Below are 21,081 nucleotides of genomic sequence, written 5' to 3'. Positions count from 1 at the left end.
GGTTGCTGGTCGGTGGTGAGGGCTGAAATGAAGAGACCAGTGTTATATCTCCCTCTGTTGTAGGGGAAAGTGCCAGAGGACAGGCGAAGTGGTGAGCAGACCAGTGTTATATCTCCCTCTGTTGCAGGGGAAAGTGCCAGAGGACAGGCGAAGTGGTGAGCAGACCAGTGTTTTCCAAAGAGAGCAGTCCATTTGGAAAGGGAGTATGGGGGTTGGGAGTGAGGTGACTGGTGGTAGGATCACACTGGAGCTGACAGAAATAGTGGAGGATGACATGTTAGATGCAAAGACTGGTATGATGAAAGGTGAGGACTTTAGGAACTCTGATGTCCTGCTTACAGAAGGGTGGGTGAGATCAAACATAGCAGTGAACAGTGGAAAGTGCATGAGGGTTACAGCATCTACAGCAGAGGGGCTGCCAGGCATCTAAAAGGAGATTATCTTGCCTCCATTCAGGGCCCTAAGAAGTCCTTCTAGTTCATGAGCATTCCTACAACCTGATCTACTGCATTCAGTGTGAGTGATATGTGAAATACCCCTTCACTGGTGAAATAGTGTAGACTGAGTGACAGCCTCTTCCTACAGCTGCACTCTGAGTGAGAACACCTGCCCCTCTGTCTGCAATGGCTATCTCAAACTTTATGTTGCAAGTCATTTTAACTCTATCATCAGCCTATCAGTCCTCAGCTGTCTCCATTGCTATGGAGAGGCAACGTGCAAACTGGAAGAACAACATCTCACTTTCCACTTGGGTAACCTACAGCCCAAATGGTAAGAACAATAAATTTTCCATATCAGATAATCAACGGCCCCAATGCCACACACACACACACACACACACACACACACACACACACACACACACACACACACACACACACACACACACACACACACACACACACACACACACACACACACACACACACACACACACACACACACACACACTCCGTTTTCCACCTAGTTTTTTTTCTTCCTTTGTTTATCAGTCCCATTCCCTCACCCCAACAGGTTCCACCTTCCCATCAGCTCCTCCCCACACAGCTCAGTCTATAATTACCAGCCTCCACCACCTTCCCCTTCCACTATCTGGTTCAATCTCCTCCCCATTTAGTTCCAACTATCGACCATCAACCTCTCTCTCACCTCCCTTCGTACTGCTATATACCTGTTATCTTTCTTGTTTCCATGCATACCTGATGCAGAGTCTTGAACTGAAATGTCAACTCATGCCTTTTGCCCCCACAGGTACTGTTTGACCTATCGAGTTCTTCCTTAACTGTGTTTGTTATTCCAGATTCCAGCATCTGCAGTTTGTTTTATCTTTAATGAATAGTCTGAGAACAGGCCTGGTCATTATTTGAGAGTATTTTAACACTTATGAATATTTCATATTTGCAGCTCACTCCTAACTCTCAAGCGCCTCTCACAAAACCCTTTAAAAATGAGAATTTTTCTTTTTATTTACTGCACTATTTATTGGAGAGAGAACTGGTGATTGCAGAAGTGGTACAGATGCTTAAAAATTAGCAGAAGGGTAAATTGTGGAGTCACTCTCTGTGTAAATAATGGCCCCATTTTCTACCCAAGTTTATAAAGTGTGGATGTGAATCTTTACTACTGTACACCTTTTCCTGTAAAGCCTCTATTTCACTGTACTTATTTAAAAGAAATACTTATTGGGACTTACCCTGCAAAATGTTTTCCAAGGAAGTCCTGGAAATTCTCAATTTCTAACGGATTGTCAATGATTGAATCCAATGTGTAATTGCGGAATTTTTCAGGAACCTTCTGCCAGTAGTTTTTACTTCTAGGTTCATCTTGGATTTGTACAGAACTGGGTGAATGATCAGGAAGTATAATTTCCTAAAATTTTAAAATCACAATTAAATCCACATCAATTTAATTCAATTCAATCAGCTTTTCCTTTAGTGCATCAGAAGCTGCATCCCCACTGTGGTAGCACGACTGCCATTTCCATCACATTTTGAGATTCCTTCCAAATCTCCTTTGTGACTGTATAATATTCATGGCCCCAAAATGAAAATATGCTGGACACAAAATATGGCTGCTTGGTGTTTCAGTTTCATACAGTTCTGATTGCCCCACTATAGGAAAGATGTTGAGGCTATGGAGAGGGTGCAGAAGAGGTTTACCAGGAAGCTGTCTGGTTTAGAGGGCATGAGACATCATGAGAGGCTGGATAAACTTGGGTTGTTTCCTCTGGAGTGCCGGAGGCTGAGGAGAGATTTGATAGAGACTTATAAGATTATGAAAAGCATAGACAGAGTGGACAGAGAACATCTGTTTCCCAGGGTTGAAATGTCTAATACCAGAGGACATGCATTGAAGGTGAGAGGGGGTAGATTCATGGGGGAAGTGAGGGGTAAGATTTTTACTAAGAGAGTCAAGGATGCCTGGAATGTGTTGCCTTGTATGGTGGTAGAGGCAAATATGCAAGAGGTATTGAGGAGATGATTAGATTGGCACATGGATGTAAGGAAGGATATAGACATGGTGTAAATAGGAGGGATTAGTGTTTCGGTGTTCAGGAACTGTGATGTTCTTGTTTCTTGCAAGTATGTAGAGTTGTCAGATCGTTCAAGTTCCAGGCAGGATCAACTATTCATCTGTAGGAAAACCTAATCCATAATGATTAAAGCAATCAAAAGCCTAAAACTAAACCCCTGCAGATCATGGAAATCTGAAATAAACACAGAAAATGTTAGAAACACTCAGCAGGTTAGGCCACATCCATGGAGAGAGAAAGAGGATCTCTTGTTTAGGGTCACCACTAGGCACAATTAGAAAACAAGGATATACTAAACTGTAGATAAGGGGTAGAGTGCAGAAGAAAATAGAAGTAATTGTGATAAGGGTAGGCCATGAGAGGCTGTGGTGACACTAGTGGAGTCAATGAACAGAGGATGGCGAAGGATTATTGCAGCTGATCAGTCTGTGATGGACATAAAAGATGGATGAAAACATGACAGAAAGAAAGAATGCTGAACTTTGCTATGTTAGTCCTTCCCCTTCCAACATACTTTATACTATATACAGTACTCAAGATTATGTTTTAACACTCAAACTTGAATTATGCAATTTCAGAAACGCAGCCCCCATGAAAGGTTGTCAAATTGCAATGTTAACTAAGATCGCCACTCTTCACAGATGATACCTGACCTGTTAGGTATTTTTTAGCAGTCTCTTTTAGCTATAGCATTTTGTAATGTAGCTCAGTTTTATTTCTTCTAACAAGATATCTGCACTATCCAACATTTTTGGTGACCAGCTAATCCTCTCCTGTTGCAGCTTCCAACACCTGATGGCAGCCCAACCATGAGCCACCTGGAGATCCATGACAGCCTGGCAAGCACATGCTTATGGTCCAGAATACCACCAGTTTTCTGAAGACCATGTTCTGTTGCCTCATTGATTCAAGGGGGATATTGCAAGATATGTCCAAACAACATGGAAACATCATAGCAATCATACTTTATGACTGGCAAAAAGAATTTCACAGCTAATACCGAAGGAAAACCACAGCCAGGAGAACCAGAACCTGAGGACCTAGATTCATATGCAAAGACCTGTAAGGAAAAAAAATGAAAGAGGAGACTGAAAGCTCTGGGAGGATGCCCCTGCCCAACATCAGCAACTTCATCTTCCAGTGATGGGAAAGGGGCACATTCAGGGTAGACAATAAGAGATTTCTTTACAGAGATATTCCTTGGGTCAATCAGAGTCTCCATACAAAACAAGTGACCACCTTCAAATTTGTTACCATTACCACAGTATATTAATTTAAAAGAATTACATATACAGTGAATTCCAGTTAATCGGGCCATTGATTTATTGGAGTGGCTACATATTTGAGCCAACTCTTAAAGAACAAAACTAATTAAGAAAACAGCTGGGTTTCCCTTCATTTACTTGAGACATAATGTCACTTAATTGGGACAGGAGACCATTGCCGAACAGTTTCAAATTAGAGTCAGTCATGTGCACTTGTGTGGCTGTTAGACACTACACCATGCTTAGAGTGAACAGTTTTTAAATAGCATCTGTTGTCTGTGCTTGTGTATGTTATTCATTTGGGTCAAGGGTTGCCAATTCAAAAAGCAGTGATTTTTGATAATTTTCCTTTTTAAAATTTTTTTTGAATTTAACGAATTATAGACCATTCCAAGATGCCACAAGGAGATTTGTTATTTAGTATCTGCAACAAGATGGTGCTGAGACAGCAATAGTCATAAAATCGGTACGAACCAGTTACTAATACAGAAATGTGGCTGCAAGGCGGCTGAAACTGAACTCCATATTCCAGGGTATTTAACATTTAGGAAGGTTAAATAAAAAGGAGAAAGATGTGGTATGGTGACATTAGTACAGCAGCATGAAACTATTTTGGTTCAATGGTATTGAATCACAATTGGTTGAATTATAGCCAAGTAAAAGTAAAGCCACCAGGGGGAGCAATCTACAGAGCTTCAAGAAGTAATATGGTAATCATGGGAGGCTTCAATCTATGGTAGATAGATCGATTCAAATCAGTGCTAACAGTGTGTTTCTGGAATCCATTCTCTGTTCTAGCCCTCAGGTTTCAGGTATAGATCATGTTTTAAATTGACCCAGGGAAGAAATTATTTTCAACCTAGTACTGTGCACCAAGAGGGGATATAAAACATGGTTCTTGACCTCTCAATCTACCTCGTTATGATTTTGTACCTTATTGCCTACCTGCACTTTCTCTGCATTTTTATTGTCTTACATTGAACAATCTCTGTGCACTGTGTAATAATCTGATCAGTATGAACAGTATGCAAGACAAGCTTTTCACTGTATCTCATTACATATGACAATAAACCAATTCCAATTTCAACGTTACTAATCTTGTAGTGAAGGGAGACTCAGGAAAGAATGCCCATTATACTGTATGATAGAGTTCTATAGTTAGTTTGAATCTAATGTAGCTGAATCTGAAATTTGGATTTTCAGTCTGTACAAAGGCAACTGTGAAAGTATGGGAGACAACTTGGCTGTGGTAGGAAGGCAAGCTCTGTTAAAATGGGCAGATGATTAACTGCATCTGATGAAACATTGATTAATTAGTGATAAATATAAACATGGGAAAATCTGCAGATTCTGGAAATCCAGAGCAACACACACAAAATGCTGGAGGAACACAGCAGGTCAGGCAGCATCTGTGTAAACAGATAGTTGACATTTCAGGCCAAGACCCTTTTTCAGGACTGATGAGGAAGGAGGAAGGTACTAGAAAGTGACATTATAATTCCTTTAGGTCAAAAGGAAAATTTACCCAATGGGAGAAATTAAAAATAGTTATATTGCTTATGGATAACCCGACTTATGAAAATACAATTTCATGCTAAACCCCCATACATTTTTAAAAACATTTTCAAGCTAATAATAATAAAAATGGTTTATGGTGAAGTAAATGGTTTACTGGATAAAGTATATATTTCATTAGGTGTTGGGTAGTGGTTGGCTGATTATTCAATAAAATGGAAAAAAGTGTAGCAAAGATTTACAGAATGCAGTTACTATCGAAAATGGACATTTCTGACATGGAGAAACCAATTCTTAGGAACAAAGCCCTTGCGTAAATGGGCCTGTCTGAATTACATTTAGGAAAATTATTAGTTGCCATAAAAAGCAGTAAGCCTAAAGACTGGGAGCATTTTAGAATCTATTGAGGGATAACCAAGGAAAATTGATAAAATGAAAACTAAAATTAGAGGAACATAAAAAGGTTTGTAAAATGAAAGCTCTAGTGAAGGTAGTACATTGAGATGGGAGAATATCTAACTGCTAATACAGAAATGGCAGAGCAATTAAACTAATATTTTGTAGAGGAATAATCAAATATAATTTCCCAAAATACCAGTGAAACAAAGTCCATAGAAAATAAGGACAAGAAAATAAAATAGTAAAACAATATCTCAATAATTTAATGTATTTATAAATGGATAAATTCCAAGGGCCTGATGATCTAATCCCTGAGTTTTGAAAGGGTGACTTTAGAGAGTGTTTAAGCTCAGTTAATTATCTTACAAATTTTATAGGTTCTGGAATTCAATAGCTCCCGTAGATTGAAGCACAGCAAATGTGAGCTTACTATTTAAGAAAGGAGGGAGACAGAAAACAGGGAACTAATCAAACTAATAGTTGGGAAAATGCTGAGATCTGTAACTAAAGATGATATCAATATGCTTAGAAAATAACGTGGCTAGACAGTGTCAACATGCATTTTTTGCAGGGTAACCATCTTTGAATAATCTATTTTAGTGCTGTGAGTTTGTATGTAATAGAATAGACAAAGGAACCAGAGGATTTTCAGAAGGCTTTCTAAAAGGTTCAAGGAGATTGGCAAACAAGGTACAGTGTTGAAATTGGGGAAGAAGTGTGGGGGGCTATATTTGCATGCATTGAGATTTAGCAAATAGAAAACAAAGTGGGAATAAATTAATTCTTCTCAAGTTGACAGATGGTGACTGGTTATGCATTGGAGGAGTCAGTACTTTGCTTCTTCTGTCTACAATCTATAGACAGATACATCCTAGGATGCTCTGGGACACATTATCAGTGAAGTAATTGGATGTTTTGGGTCTTTCAACATCAGGCACTCTTGCCCAGGTGATGCAGCCAGGGTTGATTAGGCCCCAGCTTGTATCCCAGCAGCAATGGTCCACAGGTCACACGTCTTGATCCATAGCTGTCTGGATGCTTGCTCTGCAGCCTCTGTGTTAGTCCTGATGAATGTTTTCTTTGCAGTCCCCATAATGTCAAGGAGAGCAGGTCCTGTAGAGTGAGCAAAACTTTTATACCCCACCTCTATAGGCTGACATTGTGTCTTCCAGCCACGTCTCTGACACCACCAGCTCAGTATTGGCTTTCTTAAGTTCAAATGCCTCCTCAAACTGGCCGAGAGTATCAAATGTAACACTTCTAAATTTGCTGATAACACCAAACAATAAAGGGATATGAGTAACTTTGAGGATGTCCAGAGATTCAAGAAGATGTAGTCAAGCACAATAAGTAGACAACATCAAAGCAGATGGAGTACAGTGTGGAAAAATGTGAGGTTTTCCACTTTGGTAGGGAAAACCCTGCGGATTAGGTGAGCCGGTTCTACACCTGCAGGTCTGTCAGGGTATCTGGTGCTCCCATGCAAAATCCTCTTCATTAGTGAGATCCGACAGAGATTGGAGTACTGCTTCATTGAACACCCTCACACTGTCCATTACAACAGCCAGGATCTCTCAGTGACCTTCCACTTCCTATTCCCATACCGACATGTCTGCCCCTGACCGCTCTACTGCCATGGTGACGCTAAATGCATCTCATATTCCTTCGGGATAGTCTCTAACCTGATGGCAATTTCTGGTAACCACTTCCCTCTGTTACCCCCACTCCCTTTGTTTCCCTAATTCTGGTGGCCCTCTAGTGCTTTCTGTTCCCCTCTCCCACTGTCATGATCTGCTCTTACCTTTCCTCTGGTTCCACAACTTCTTCCCTTTATCCTATGGTCCACCATTCTCTCCTATCAGATTATTTTTATCTTCAGTGTATCACATAACCCTCTCCCCCACCCAGCCACCTTCCCCCTCACCTGATCTTACCTATCAACTGCCAGCTTGCGCTCTTCCCCCTCCCTCCACCACCTTATTCTGGTTTCTGTTTGCTTTCTTTCCAATCCAGGTGAGGGGTTTTGGCCTGGAACATCAACTGTTTATTTCCCTCCAATAGATGCTGCCTGACCTGCAGAGTTTCTCCAGTATCATTACTAATGAAATGCTTACTTATGTTCATTAAATGCTTAATCAACAGGGTTACACCTCTAAATAAAACTTACGGCAAAAGTTATAAATGGTTTAAGATTAGGTACATATTCAAGACTGCCACAGCCTGAGCATCTATAGGCATTGTGATAGACACTATACTACCATGCCACCTCAAAAAAACTATATTAACAAAAATAATCAGTGTGGCAACTGAGACCAGAGATTCTTACTTCCTTTGCTTGGTGTTTCTGTAAATGTACCTAATATTCTTTTTTTTTCCAAAATACACAGAGATAATTACTTTATTTGGCCAAATCTTATTTTGCAGTTTTTGAAGTTTCTTGTAGTATGCTGTATCCAAATGTCGAGTCTCTCTTACAAGGTTCACCTGGAAATGAAAGATGACCAGAGTGTCACTGAACAATACTAACACAAGGATTAAAGAGATTGTAGATTAGTTTTATTTGACCCATGTACTGTACACCAAAACACTGAAACATCAATGGCCAGCACAGATGTGCTGGGGCAGCCTGCAATATCGCTATGCTGCTGGCACCACCATAGCATGCCCACAACTCACTAATCCTACCCAGTACATCATTGGAATGTGGGTGGGAAGTAGAATGCCAGAAGGAAACCCATGCATTCATGGGAAGAAAGTACAAACTCATTACGGACAGCGAAAGGAATTGAATCCAGATCTTACAGCTGGAACTGCCCACATATCATTCCAACAGTATGTACTGGATGATGATGATAATTTCAGTCAACCTTCAGTATAATTTCCATTTATTTCAGAAGGTATTTTCACAGAGGGAGACAAAATAAAAACTGTGTGCAAGGTTCACTCTAGAATGAGTATATATTTTCAGATCAGCTACTTTAAACATACACAGTGGAGTCCAGTTAATCTGGGCAGCCGCTTATTTAAGCAACTCTTAAAAAACAAAAACTTACTTGGAAAATAGCCTGGATTAGTCTTCCTTTATTTGGTGCTTAACTAGGAAAGGAGACTGATGCCAAACAGTTTCTAACTAGTGTTCATCATGTGCGCTTGTGTGTCTGTTAGACATGACACTGTGCTCAGAGCAAACAGTTTTTAAACAGCGCCAGTTGTGTATATTCAAAATGCCGTGACTTTTGTCACTGAGTGTTGGTGAGAAATAAGCAATAAGACAATTTAGAACTGTTTTTATCACTGCAATTTTAAACATTCAAGCTTAGAGATGCCAGAAATGGCTGGGATTGAAAAAGAAATTATTTCACTACTTCAGCAAGTGAGGAACTATGAAGAATTTGAAAGCAATAACAATCATCTTGAATGTTGCAATGAAAAAGAACATTTGGAGGATGCTATCATCAAAAGCACTGTTTGATGGCAGTCCATTATCTGCAAAAGGTATCTGCACTGATTTTATTTGCCTACAATCAATCAAAAGAACATGCTTTTGATTCTGTGAATGCTGAATTGAATACCTGAATTCATTCAGGTATGCTGAATGAATTCCTCTATGTCAATACCGGTAACTATTAGGAACTAATACACAATTTCATAGTTCTGTGGTAGTATTGGTAGTCTTCTAATTTGTTCTTTATCTATTTAAATATATAATTTGTTACTCAGTAATTTGTCTTTTTTATAATTATGAATAAATAATATAAATGGGACAGTAAACATACAATAGATACATTTACATAAGCACAATAAGTTTTCTAAAGATTGGCTTATTTTTTATCCTATGTAAAGCAAAACATTGCAAGATGTGTTATTTGCATCAAATCTAATCAGCAAGTATTGCACTGGGCAGCCAACATAGCATGCCCACAACTTAACAACCCTAACTTTACATATTTGGAATGTGGGAGGAAACTGGTGCATCCAGCGAACATAAAAATTCCTTACAGACAGCAGTGGGAAACAAACACCAATAGCATTGCTATTTTTATAAAGTGTTGCTTAATCATTGCATCACTTACATTACATTTCTCCAATTTAAAACCCATTGACACAAAGATTTATCAAAATAATAGCAAAATTTTATTTTTCATTTCATTTGATTAAGGGAGTTAGGAGAGTGTGAGGATAGTTGTGCTCAGTGATATTTTTCTCTTTTTCAGCAATAAATGATCTGTCAGCAATCACTGAGATCCTCATTTTCAGCTATTAAAGCTCAGTTGTCATATCAAGAAGATCTAGAAGACCAGTGCTCCCTATAGAGGTAACTATTTCACACATGGTCTTTATTAACTGACTGGAGATCAAATTATCTGCTAGTTTTATTAATGAGGAAAGAATAAACAATATAGAAAAAAGAGAGAAATAAAGGAATACAAAATGACCATTTTCTAATCCAGTTGGATAAACACTGTAGACTATACCTTTCTGAATCTTGACATGGCTATTTCAATCATGTGAATCCATGATACCAGAAGCAAGATAAGAGTGTGTTCCTCTATTTGATCAAACAAATCTTCAAAAGGTGGCTCCAATTGTTTATAGATGCTTTTCCTACTCTCTGCGTTTAATTCAACATTTGATGAAGACCCATCGGAAATATATGTTGCAAAAATGTACTAAAGCATATGGAAATAATATAAAAAGCTCAGTCAGAAGTCAGTAAGGTTTAAAACATAGAACATAAAGTTCCCTAAGAATATAAAATATTATTTTGGCCTAAAATAAACTGGATTACAAAATCAGGCAAACATGAGTGATTCAATTACCTAAAATTTCCAAGAAAGTCCAGTCAGTAGGGCTGTTTTATTTCATTCTTAAAGTATTAGAGGAATCAATCTGACACAAAACTAATAACAATAATTTCCCCAACTATTTTACCACCCTCCCATAAATCTTCCATTGAGTTGTGGAATTATTTAAATATGAAAATATTCCAGTTTGTAACTCATAACTCTTACAAAACTGTAGTGAGAATAGTCATGTTACAGACATTTATACTGTACCTTACTTTGAAAAGCTAGCTAATTAATGAGAATATCTTTAAAGAAATCCCAGCTAAATAAAATCACTAAAAAGGCCTGAACTTTTCTGTCCTTCCACTCAGACATACTTTTATAGCCCTGATGTCAGCAATCAGATATGAAGAAGAATCAATGTGTTTTTTAATATAATAGTTTGCTAACTACCTTAGCTATTCATTGGAGCTGATTAGGTTGGAGGCTGGGATGTGGTGTTGAGGGTGGTAAGGCAGCATTTGGACATAGAAGTCATGGATCAGAGTTTCTTCATGTGGTGTGGAATTTTAACTCCATGAATCTTTTGGGCCTGGCACTGAGAAGTCAGCTTGATTGGCTTAAAGTTAAATGGGAAAGACTCAATGAAGCCACAAGACCAGTTTGTTTAGATTCCCAACTTCAAGGCTATGGGAAGGAGAGGGAGGGTGCAGGGGCTGTGATGGGCTTAATCTCTAACCGTGGAAAGAGCTTTCAAATTAATGCAATCTTTACTTTGTAAATGTTTGACAGACTTCAAGTTATTTACAATGGAGGTGCAGGGGGAGGAGCCAAATGTTTGGATGGAAGTACTCTGCGCCTGTTGGTTCTCAGAGGAATGTGTGATAGTGACAATTTCAAGGACATAGTATGCACTACTTCACTGCAGTTTCCTGGCCACAGTAGAACCTATAAAGCAGGTTAAATTGGAACTTTAGAAAAAATGTCTTGATGAATATCCTAGTACTAATGGGGGGTTTTGGCCTAAAACATCAGCTGTTTATTCTTTTCCATAGAAACTGCCTGACTTGCTAAGTTCCTGCACACTTCATGTGCGTTATTCTGGATTTCCAGCATCAGCTGAATCTCATGCTTAGAAAAAAAAATCCTCCTGGAGGCTAGTTACCTGCTCACTCCTTTTATAGCCCCAATAAAGCATTCTCTTTGTTGGTTGTGCAAGCTGCTTGTCCTTCTGCAAAATATTTCCGAACCTCATAAACTTTGACAATAAAACTTCCCCCATTATTAGTTTTATAGCTTGCCTGAGCTTGTCTCTTGAGTTTGAAAGGTTGGAAAATTTCTGCACAGAAAAGTTGCTGATATTCCCTCAGGTCATTCCACAGGTTTATAGCATTTCTCCATAACTGCAAAATAGTGAGGAAAAAAGTTAATACTTTACATGGGGATGAATAAAGTATCTATCTATCTATCAACAAGCTTCAAATACCGAGCCTCTGTACCTCCTTCCACAAATGAATCCTTGACTTCCTGATCGGGAGACCACAGTTAGTGAGAATCAGAAATCTCTTCCTCACTGTCAATCAACACAGGCATCTATCAAGGTTGTGCACTTAGCTCATTGCTCTAACTTCCTTACACTCATGACGTGATTAGACTCAGTCAAATGCCATCTATAAATTTGCCGACGACACCCTATTGTTGGCAGAATCTCAGATGGTGATGAGGGGGCATACAGGAGTGAGTTAGATCAGCAGGTGGAGTGGTGTCACAGCAACAACCTTGCACACAATGTCAGAAAGACAAAGGAATTAATTGTGGACTTTAGGAAGTGGAAGTCAGCAGAACACATACCAGTCCTCTTTAAGGGATCAGCATTTTCAAGTTCCTTGGCATAGCACCTCAGACAATCTATACTGGGTCCAATATATTGATGCAATCATGAAAAAGGCACACAATGACTCTACTTTATTAGGAGTTTAAGGGGATTTGGCAAGTCACCAAAGCCTCTAGCATATTTCTACAGATGTACCATGGAGGATATTCTGACTGTTTGCATCGGCATGTATGAAGGCTCCGATGCACAGAATCATAAAAAGCTATAGCTTGTAGACTCAGCGAGCTCCATCATGGGCAATGGCCTGCCCACTATCAAAGACATCTTCAATAGACGGTGCCTTTAGAAGGCAGCATCCATTAATAATGACTCTTACCATTCAGAACATGCCCTCTTCTCATTATTATAATCAGAGGAGGAGGAACAGGAACACAAGGGCACACACTCAACATTTTGAGAACAGCCTGTTCCCAGATTTCTGAACGATCCGTGAACCATGAACACTACCTCAAGATTTTGCTCACTTTTTGCACTATTTGTTTTATATATTTCCTGATGTAACTTACGGTATTTTTTGCTGTATTGCACTGTACTGTTGCCACACAACAACAAATTTCACAATGTACGACAGCGATAAGAAACCTGATTCTGATTCTGAATTGCTATTTGCATTTTCATTCAGAAAAGTTGCTCTTTACAAAAGCACTCAGAAAGTTAAGCAGTATCTGGTGCTTAAGTAACTAGAAGTAAGCTTTCACATCAGTGTTAACTTCATCAGAGTTAATAAGCATTTGAGATATTACAAGCAATAAGATACAGCAAAAGGAATGAAAAATTCAAGTGAAAAACCAAAATTCAGTATTCAAAGATTAATGTTCAAAGTAAATTTATTATCAAAGTGCGTATATGTCATCATATATAACCTTGAGATTCATTTTCTTGCAGGCATTTTCAGTAAATCTGATAACCATAATAGAATCAATTGAGGCCATAGGTGTGGGAACATTTTAATGATGAGGCAGGTAAAGTTGAATGAAGTTATCCCCTCTGGTTCAAGAGTCTGATGATTGAGGGGAAGATCAGTTCCTGAATCTGGTGGTGTGAGTCCTGAGTCTCCTGTACCTTCTTCCTGATGGCAACAGCAAGAAAACAGCATGACTTGGGTGGTGATGGATGCTGCTTTCCTGTTACAATGTACCATGTAGATGTGCTCCATGGTAAGGAGGGCTTTACCCATGATGGACTGGGCCTCATCTTATCCACTTCTTTTTGTGGGATTTTCCATTCAAGGGCATTGGTGTTTTCATGTGATGCAGCCAATCAATATACTCTACAAAGTTTTAGATCTCATGCCAAATGTTTGCAAACTTCTAAGGAAGAAGAGGCCCTGCAGTGCTTTCTTTGTAATTGCACTACGTACTGGGCCCAGGACAGGTCCTCCAGAAAATAATAACACTGAGGAATTTAAAGTTACTGACCCTCTCCACCTCTGATCCCCCAATGAGGACCTGCTCATAGACATCCGGTTTCCTTCTACTGAAGTCAATAATCAGCTCCTTGGTCTTGATAACACTGAGTGAGAGAAACTGTTGTTGAGTCACCATTCAGCCAAAATTTCAATCTCCCTCCTATATACCGATTCAATACCATCTTTGATTCAGCCAGCAACAGTGGTTTCATCAGCAAACTTAAATATGGTATTGGAGCTGTGCTTTGTTACACAGTCATAAGTGTAAAGCGAGTAGAGCAGGGGGCTAAGCACTCAGCCTTGTGGTGCACCTGTGCTGATGGAGATTCTGGAGGAGATGTTGTCAATCCGAATTGACTCGGGTCTGCAAGTGAGAAAATAGAGAATCCAATGATAGTTGAATGGCAAGTGAGATTAAAATGACAAGAAAATAGATGGGAATGGGGCATATAACAATTACAAGATGGTGTAATATAAACAATAATTGATGAGATTGTTGAACTTTGTGAACTTAATTAAAATTTTAGTTTATATCTCATTCCCTTTGGCCTGATTCATTAAGACATTGGTCAGTTAGTCAACCTTAAATCCAATTAATCCAAATGGACATGGTCTAGATAAAGGATCTTGACCTGAAACTTCCTCAGGTGCTTGTTGAACTGTTGAGTTCCTCAGCATCTTGTTTTCTTTGCACAAGATTCCAGAATATTCTGCTGGTGTCCCATGACTAGCCAAATGGTCTGAATTTTGTAGTCATGTGTAGACGACTCACAAACATGAGAAAATCTGCAATCCTGGAAATCTCCCCACCCTGCACCTTTACTCCGTCATCTCATCCTTTTTCCCCAATCCTGATGGCAGGTCTGCCCGAAATGTCGACTACTTAAATCTTTTCATAGATGCTGCCTGGCCTGCTGAGTTCCACCAGCATTTTGTATGTGGAGAGGACTGTCAGTTTGTCACTGATCTCTGAAATAAATTAAAATCTAGTTTGGAAATGTTTTTTCCAGAAAATGCTGGGAGGAATCTTTCCTGCCAAGATAGCTTAAGTTTCATTTACAAAAACAAACTAACAAACCCACACTCCGAAATTAGCCAACAGGCAAAGCTGTGAATCACAACATGATCTAACAGCACTGAAGTAGCAAAAGAAACAAAAAACATCGACCATCACCTATCATTTGTTTTCAGATACAATGTGGGTGACGTGCATGTTAGCAGAGGCATGTGCTCACTGGTTATAGAGGTCCAGAACTCTGTGTCCATTTATATTAGAAAGACAACTTCTAACAACTGCTGAGAAAAGGAGCTGCAAGCAGGTGGCTATTGCAGTTACTCTGACAATACCGAGGCAATTGAATTCATACTTACAAGCAAAACTCTCTTCTGATCAACTTATCTGCTGGATACAAACGGCCTCTTCCTGATTGTTGTATTTTAACTGTTATGCTCAGTCTGGTTGCCCAACTATAGGAATGGTTTCATTAAGCTGGAAAGGCTGATGAAGATATTCATGTAAATGCTACCAGGATTAGAGGGTATAAGTTATAAAGAGAGACTGGGTAGGCTGGCAGCACAAAAGACTGAGGTATGACCTTATGGAGGTATACAAAAACATAGGGAACACAGATAAAGTGAATGGCCATATCTTTTCCCCCCAGGGTAGGGGATTTTAAAAATCAGGTACATAGATTTAAGGTGAGAAGGGCAAGATCTGAAAAAGATCTGAACGGTATTTTTTTTTCATACAAAGGGTAGTGGATATTTAAAACGAGCTGCCCTTTTCCATCCCACCCACCGCTCATCATCTGTTCTATTTGAGGCACTGAAAAACTACACATACCTCCCTTTATGTGGTTCACTCTTCACCATGAGCAGAATATCAATGTAGTTAACACTATTCTGGGAATCTAAATGCAAACCGGTTAACCACTTTTGTCACCTTGGTTCAGTCCACATTTGAGAATCTGTAACATTAACTCACCAAATTCCCCCTACCCCTACCATCCTCTTCCTACTCCGACTTTTCTGTCCTTGGCCACCTCCACCTTCCACCAAAGCTTAACAGAACATAGATCATGGAACAGGCCCTTCGGACCACAATATATGTGCTGTCTTGTTAAATTAAATTAATCCCCCCACCATCTGCACATGATCTATATCATGCCATATTCATGTACCTATCTGAAAGTCGCGTGAATGCCACAACGCTACTTCCACTACCACCCCTGGAAGCCCATTTCAGGATGACCACTTCTGAATCTTGTATGCTTTCAGTAACACTTTTTGCACTAAAATCTTCTCTATATAAAAAAAAACTTGCTCAGCACATCCTCTTTAATTTTGCCCTCTCTCACCTTAAAGCTATGACTTCTAGTATTCAACATTTCTAGTCTGGGGAAAAAAAAAAGGTGGTTGTCTACCCTTCGATGATTTTATAAACTTCGATCAGGTCACCCCTCAGCCTGATGCTCCAGATAAAATGATCCAGGTTTGTCCAACCTCTCCTTATAGCTAATACTAATGAGCAGTATCTTGGATTAGAGAGTATTAACTATATCGAAAGGTTGATACAAGAGCCATGCATCTGTTCTCTATCTGTATTGTATTCGTGTTGCACAATTATTATGGTAATGAGACACGAGTGGGAGGGTGTGGTAAAAGCAAAGGGAATAAGGGTTATTTCTTCAGTGGTTTGATTGGGCACGACTGCGCAAGCGTGTGGACGTCAGCCAATGAGAACAGTGAGAAGAGTTTAAAAGGAGACACCTTATAGAGCGGGCAAATAGAGTAGAGGGAGGCAGAGTAGGAATGCTTTGGCTTAATGGGGCTTCGGCGATAACAGGTCAAGGCCAGGTAGGTTACCTGTGTAGAATACAGACCGGAAGAATGTGTGTGAGGCCTGTGTTCTGTGCTCGGTGCTCAGTGTCAGATGTGGGAGGTCTGGGAGACTCCCAGCTTCCCAGAGGGCCACATCTGCACCACAGCTGCAGCTCCTTAGGGACTGTGTTAGGGAACTGGAGATGCAGCTTGATGACCTTCGTCTGGTCAGGGACAGTGAGGATGTGATACAGAGGAGCTATAGGCAGGTAGTCACACTGGGTCCTGGGGAGACAGATAAGTGGGTAACAGTCAGGAAAGGGAAGGGCAGGAGTCAGAGGCTAGAGAGCACCCCTGTGGCTGTATCCCTTGACAATAAGTACTCCTGTTTGAGGGGCAGCCTACCTGGGGGAAGCAACAATGGCCACTCCTCTGGCACAGAGTCTGGCAGGCAGGGAAAGGAAGAGGATGGCAGCAGTGATAGGGGACTCTATAATTAGGGGGTCAGACAGGCGATTCTGTGGACACAGGAAAGAAATGCAGATAGTAGTTTGCCTCCCAGGTGCCAGGGTCCGGGATTTTTCTGATCGCATCCACGATATCCTGAAGTGGGAAGGAGAACAGCCAGAGGCTGTGGTACATATTGGTACCAACAACATAGGCAAGAAAAGGAAGGAGGTCTGGAAGTAATATGTTGAAATTCCCAGCTTTCTGAGAACCCTCTGAACTCACCACTGGCATATTGTGGACCATTGTCACTGACGACAATATCTGGAATACCATGTATTGCGAATGTCGACTTCATTGCGGTAATTACACCTTGACTGGACGTGTCACTTAACTTGGTGATCTCCGGATATTTTGAATAGTAGTCCACACAAAGCAAATATTCTGCACCATTGTAGTGAAAGAAATCTGTGCCAATCTTCTCCCATGGTCTTCCTGGTAGTGGATGGAGAAGCAAAGGCTCTCTTGGATTGCTGTTTTTATTTTCATTACAAATAGCACATTGAAACACAATGTCCTCTAACTGAGTTGACATACCTGGCCAATAGAGAATGTCCCTTACTCTTTCTTTACATTTCACTATCACCAGGAGTGACTTATGAAATCTGTTGAGCATTTCCTGTCTCATTTGGTTTGGTACGATGAGTTTTGCCACTTTGAACATTAGTCCTGATGCATAGCTGATTTCCTCTTTAAATGTCCAGTATTTCTGTATTTCTTCTGGCACATCTTTCCTTTCTGTTGGCCATCCATTCATTGTAATGTCTCTTAGCATTTGCAATTCAGAATCATCTGCAGCCACTTTCCTGAACATGTTCAACTTCACCTCAGAGATGGGTAGCTGAGATGTAACCCAGTTGACATCCAGCTCTCTTCCTAGCAACTCTTCCTTTTGCTCTTTGAGGTAAGCATGGCTCAAAACATCAGCAATGCACAGTTCTTTTCCTGGCTTATAGGTGACTGTGAGAGTGTACCTCTGTAGCCTGAGAAGCATCCTTTGCAGCCTCATAGGAGCTTGGTGAAGTGGCTTTTTGAAGATGCTCTCAAGTGGTTTGTGATCACTCTCAACCTGGATTTCTATGCCATATACATACTGGTGGAACTTCTCACACCTATAAACTATGGCAAGTAATTCCTTCTTGATTTGAGCATATCGGCGTTGACAGTCTGTAAGTGCTCGTGATCCATATGCCACAGGCCTCCCATCCTGCAGTATAACAGCTCCTATTCCTTCTGAACTGGCATCCACAGACATAGTCACTGGTTTATTGACATCATAGAACTTGAGTGCTGGTGCATTGGTAACCAACTGCTTCAACTTGTCAAAACTTTTCTTTTGTTCATCTTCCCAATGCCATTCAGTATTGCTCTCTAGTAGCTTTCGAAATGGAGTGCTGACCTCTGATAAGTTGGGAATGAATTTGGCAAGATACCGTATCATGCCCATGAACCTCAATAGTTCTTGCTTATCTTCAAGGTGGTGGTAGCTGTACCACAGCCCTGACCTTTTCATTATCTGGTTTTAGCCCATCAGCGCTGAGTACGTGACTATGTATTTGAGCTCTGTAGTTCTGATCCTACATTTACTTTTGTTCAGTTTTAGATTGTACTCACGTGCTCTCTCCAGAAGCTTCCTCGGTCTCTGATCGTGTTCCTCAATTGTGTCATCCCATACCAACAAATCATCAATGATATTGACCACTCCGTCCAAGCCTTCAATCTTTTGTGCCACTGACCTCTGGAATACCTTTGTTGCAGAAGTAATCCCAAAGGGTAGACGCAAGAAATGATATCTCCCTATGGGCGTGTTGAAAGTGCATAATTTGGAACTTTTCTCATCCAGCTTGATCTACCAGAAATCTTGATTTGCGTCTAATACTGAAAACTGTTTCGCATCAGACATGTAGGAGACAATCTCTTCAACCGTGAGCAGCGGATAGTGCTCTCTTTTGATGGCTTGGTTGAGATCTTGTGGATCCATGCAAATCCTCATCTTTTTTTTCTGTGACTAATGTCACCGTACTATTCACCCAGTCAGTCGGTTCTATTTGTCTTGCTATGACTCCCATCTGTTCCATTCTGTGTAGCTCCTCCACTACTCAATCCTTGAGAGCTACTGGAATCTTTCTGGGAGCATGCACGACTGGTGCAACAGTTGGATCAATCTGGATATGGTGTTTCCCTGGTAAACATCCTAATCCAGAAAACAAGTCAGCAAAGTCTTTGAGAATGTCATTTTCTTTCTCAACACCATAGATTCGCTTCACCAGGCCTAGCTTTGTGCATGTTGCTTTCCCCAGTATTGCTGGAACATGTTGCTGTACTATCTCAAACCCTCTTGTGTTTTTGTTCTTTGTACACACAGGTGAGTGTTTTCTTTCCCAATGGTGCTATCTTGTGGCCGAAATATGCAACAAGCTTGCAGGTGGATTTTCTGTCTTCCTCTGATGTCCAGTGAGTTGAATGTTTCTGTTGACATTACATTGTACTTTGCCCCATTGTCAAGCTTAAATGTCACATTCTTCCTGTTTATCATCAGATCTTGAGTCCAATCATCTTCATCCTCCATCTCTGCATTGTCTATATTCTTGATGCATACCTCCTGTTCCACTTCAACTGTGCCAATGAACATGTCACTGTTGCCCTCACTCTGTTCCACAGCATTCATTTTCCTTGCTTGCTCCTGCGATTTGCACATCTTTTGCTCCTGCATAATTTGCATGTCTTACCAAAGGCTGGAAATTTTCTGTATCCATGTTTATAATCACATCTGTTGCAGTTAACTTCCTTTTGATCATCCTGTGGAGCTGGCATTGTCCTATTCTTCTCAGTTTTCACAGTTTTTATTTTGTGCACTTCAATCTCTTCATTAAACACTTTAACCTGACTTGACGTGATCTCACTGGTATGGCAAACATCAATCGCCTTTTCTAATGTAAGCTCCGCCCCTCTCAATAGCCTGCCTCTCACTTGATCATCACGTATGCCGCAAACAATCCTGATGCGTATTAAAGAATCATGCAGTTGTCCAAACTCAGTTTTTTGCCTTGTTCTTTAAATCTGTTATGTAGGCGTCTATGGTCTCTGTCGGTCCTTGAGCCCTCGTGAAAAATAAGTGTTGGATGTACGGTAGGTTTTTTCTCGGTTTGCAGTAATCTTGAAACTTTTTCTTCAACACTTCAATTTGATCTTGCTCATCATCTTGGAAGACAAACATGTTGCAAACCTTTATTGCCTCTGCCTCCGCCACATGCGGAAACGTAGCACATTGCACTTTCTCCGTCTTGTCAGCTACGCCGCTAGTGGTGCAAAACAGCTCAAACTGCTGGATCCACACTTTCCAATTCTCAGCAAGATTACCTCGTAGGCTCAAACTGCTGGATCCGTACTTTCCAATTCTCAGCAAGATTACCTCGTAGGCTCAAACTGCTGGATCCATACTTTCCAATTCTCAGCAAGATTACCTCGTAGGCTCAAACTGCTGGATCCGTACTTTCCAATTCTCAGCAAGATTACCTCGTAGGCTCAAACTGCTGGATCCGTACTTTCCAATTCTCAGCAAGATTACCCCGTAGGCTCAAACTGCTGGATCCGTACTTTCCAATTCTCAGCAAGATTACCTCGTAGGCTCAAACTGCTGGATCCAAACTTTCCAATTCTCAGCAAGATTACCTCGTAGGCTCAAACTGCTGGATCCATACTTTCCAATTCTCAGCAAGATTACCTCGTAGGCTCAAACTGCTGGATCCATACTTTCCAGCTCTCAGCAAGATTACCTCGTAGGCTCAAACTGCTGGATCCATACTTTCCAATTCTCAGCAAGATTACCTCGTAGGCTCAAACTGCTGGATCCACACTTTCCAATTCTCAGCAAGATTACCTCGTAGGCTCAAACTGCTGGATCCACACTTTCCAATTCTCAGCAAGATTACCTCGTAGGCTCAAACTGCTGG

The 21,081-nt window shown here is 40.4% G+C and overlaps 1 protein-coding gene across 1 annotated transcript in view; it reads right to left on the bottom strand.

Moving 5' to 3' along the window:
* The window catches only part of LOC140722147 (regulator of G-protein signaling 22-like), a 180,465-nt gene that overhangs the window by 45,609 nt on the left and 113,775 nt on the right, over nt 1-21,081 (bottom strand). Inside the window, exons 11-14 of the mRNA XM_073037212.1 lie at nt 11,801-11,902; nt 10,188-10,382; nt 8,110-8,196; nt 1,694-1,869 (exon numbers count right to left, since the gene is read on the bottom strand). Coding sequence (XP_072893313.1) covers nt 1,694-1,869; nt 8,110-8,196; nt 10,188-10,382; nt 11,801-11,902 — 560 coding nt within the window. The remainder of the gene's footprint in view (nt 1-1,693; nt 1,870-8,109; nt 8,197-10,187; nt 10,383-11,800; nt 11,903-21,081) is intronic.

Source organism: Hemitrygon akajei, chromosome 1 (assembly GCF_048418815.1).
Source record: "Hemitrygon akajei chromosome 1, sHemAka1.3, whole genome shotgun sequence".
In the NCBI taxonomy this organism is placed as follows: domain Eukaryota; kingdom Metazoa; phylum Chordata; class Chondrichthyes; order Myliobatiformes; family Dasyatidae; genus Hemitrygon; species Hemitrygon akajei.
The sequence above is the reverse complement of the archived record's forward strand: the minus strand, read 5'-3'. Positions and strand labels throughout refer to the sequence as shown.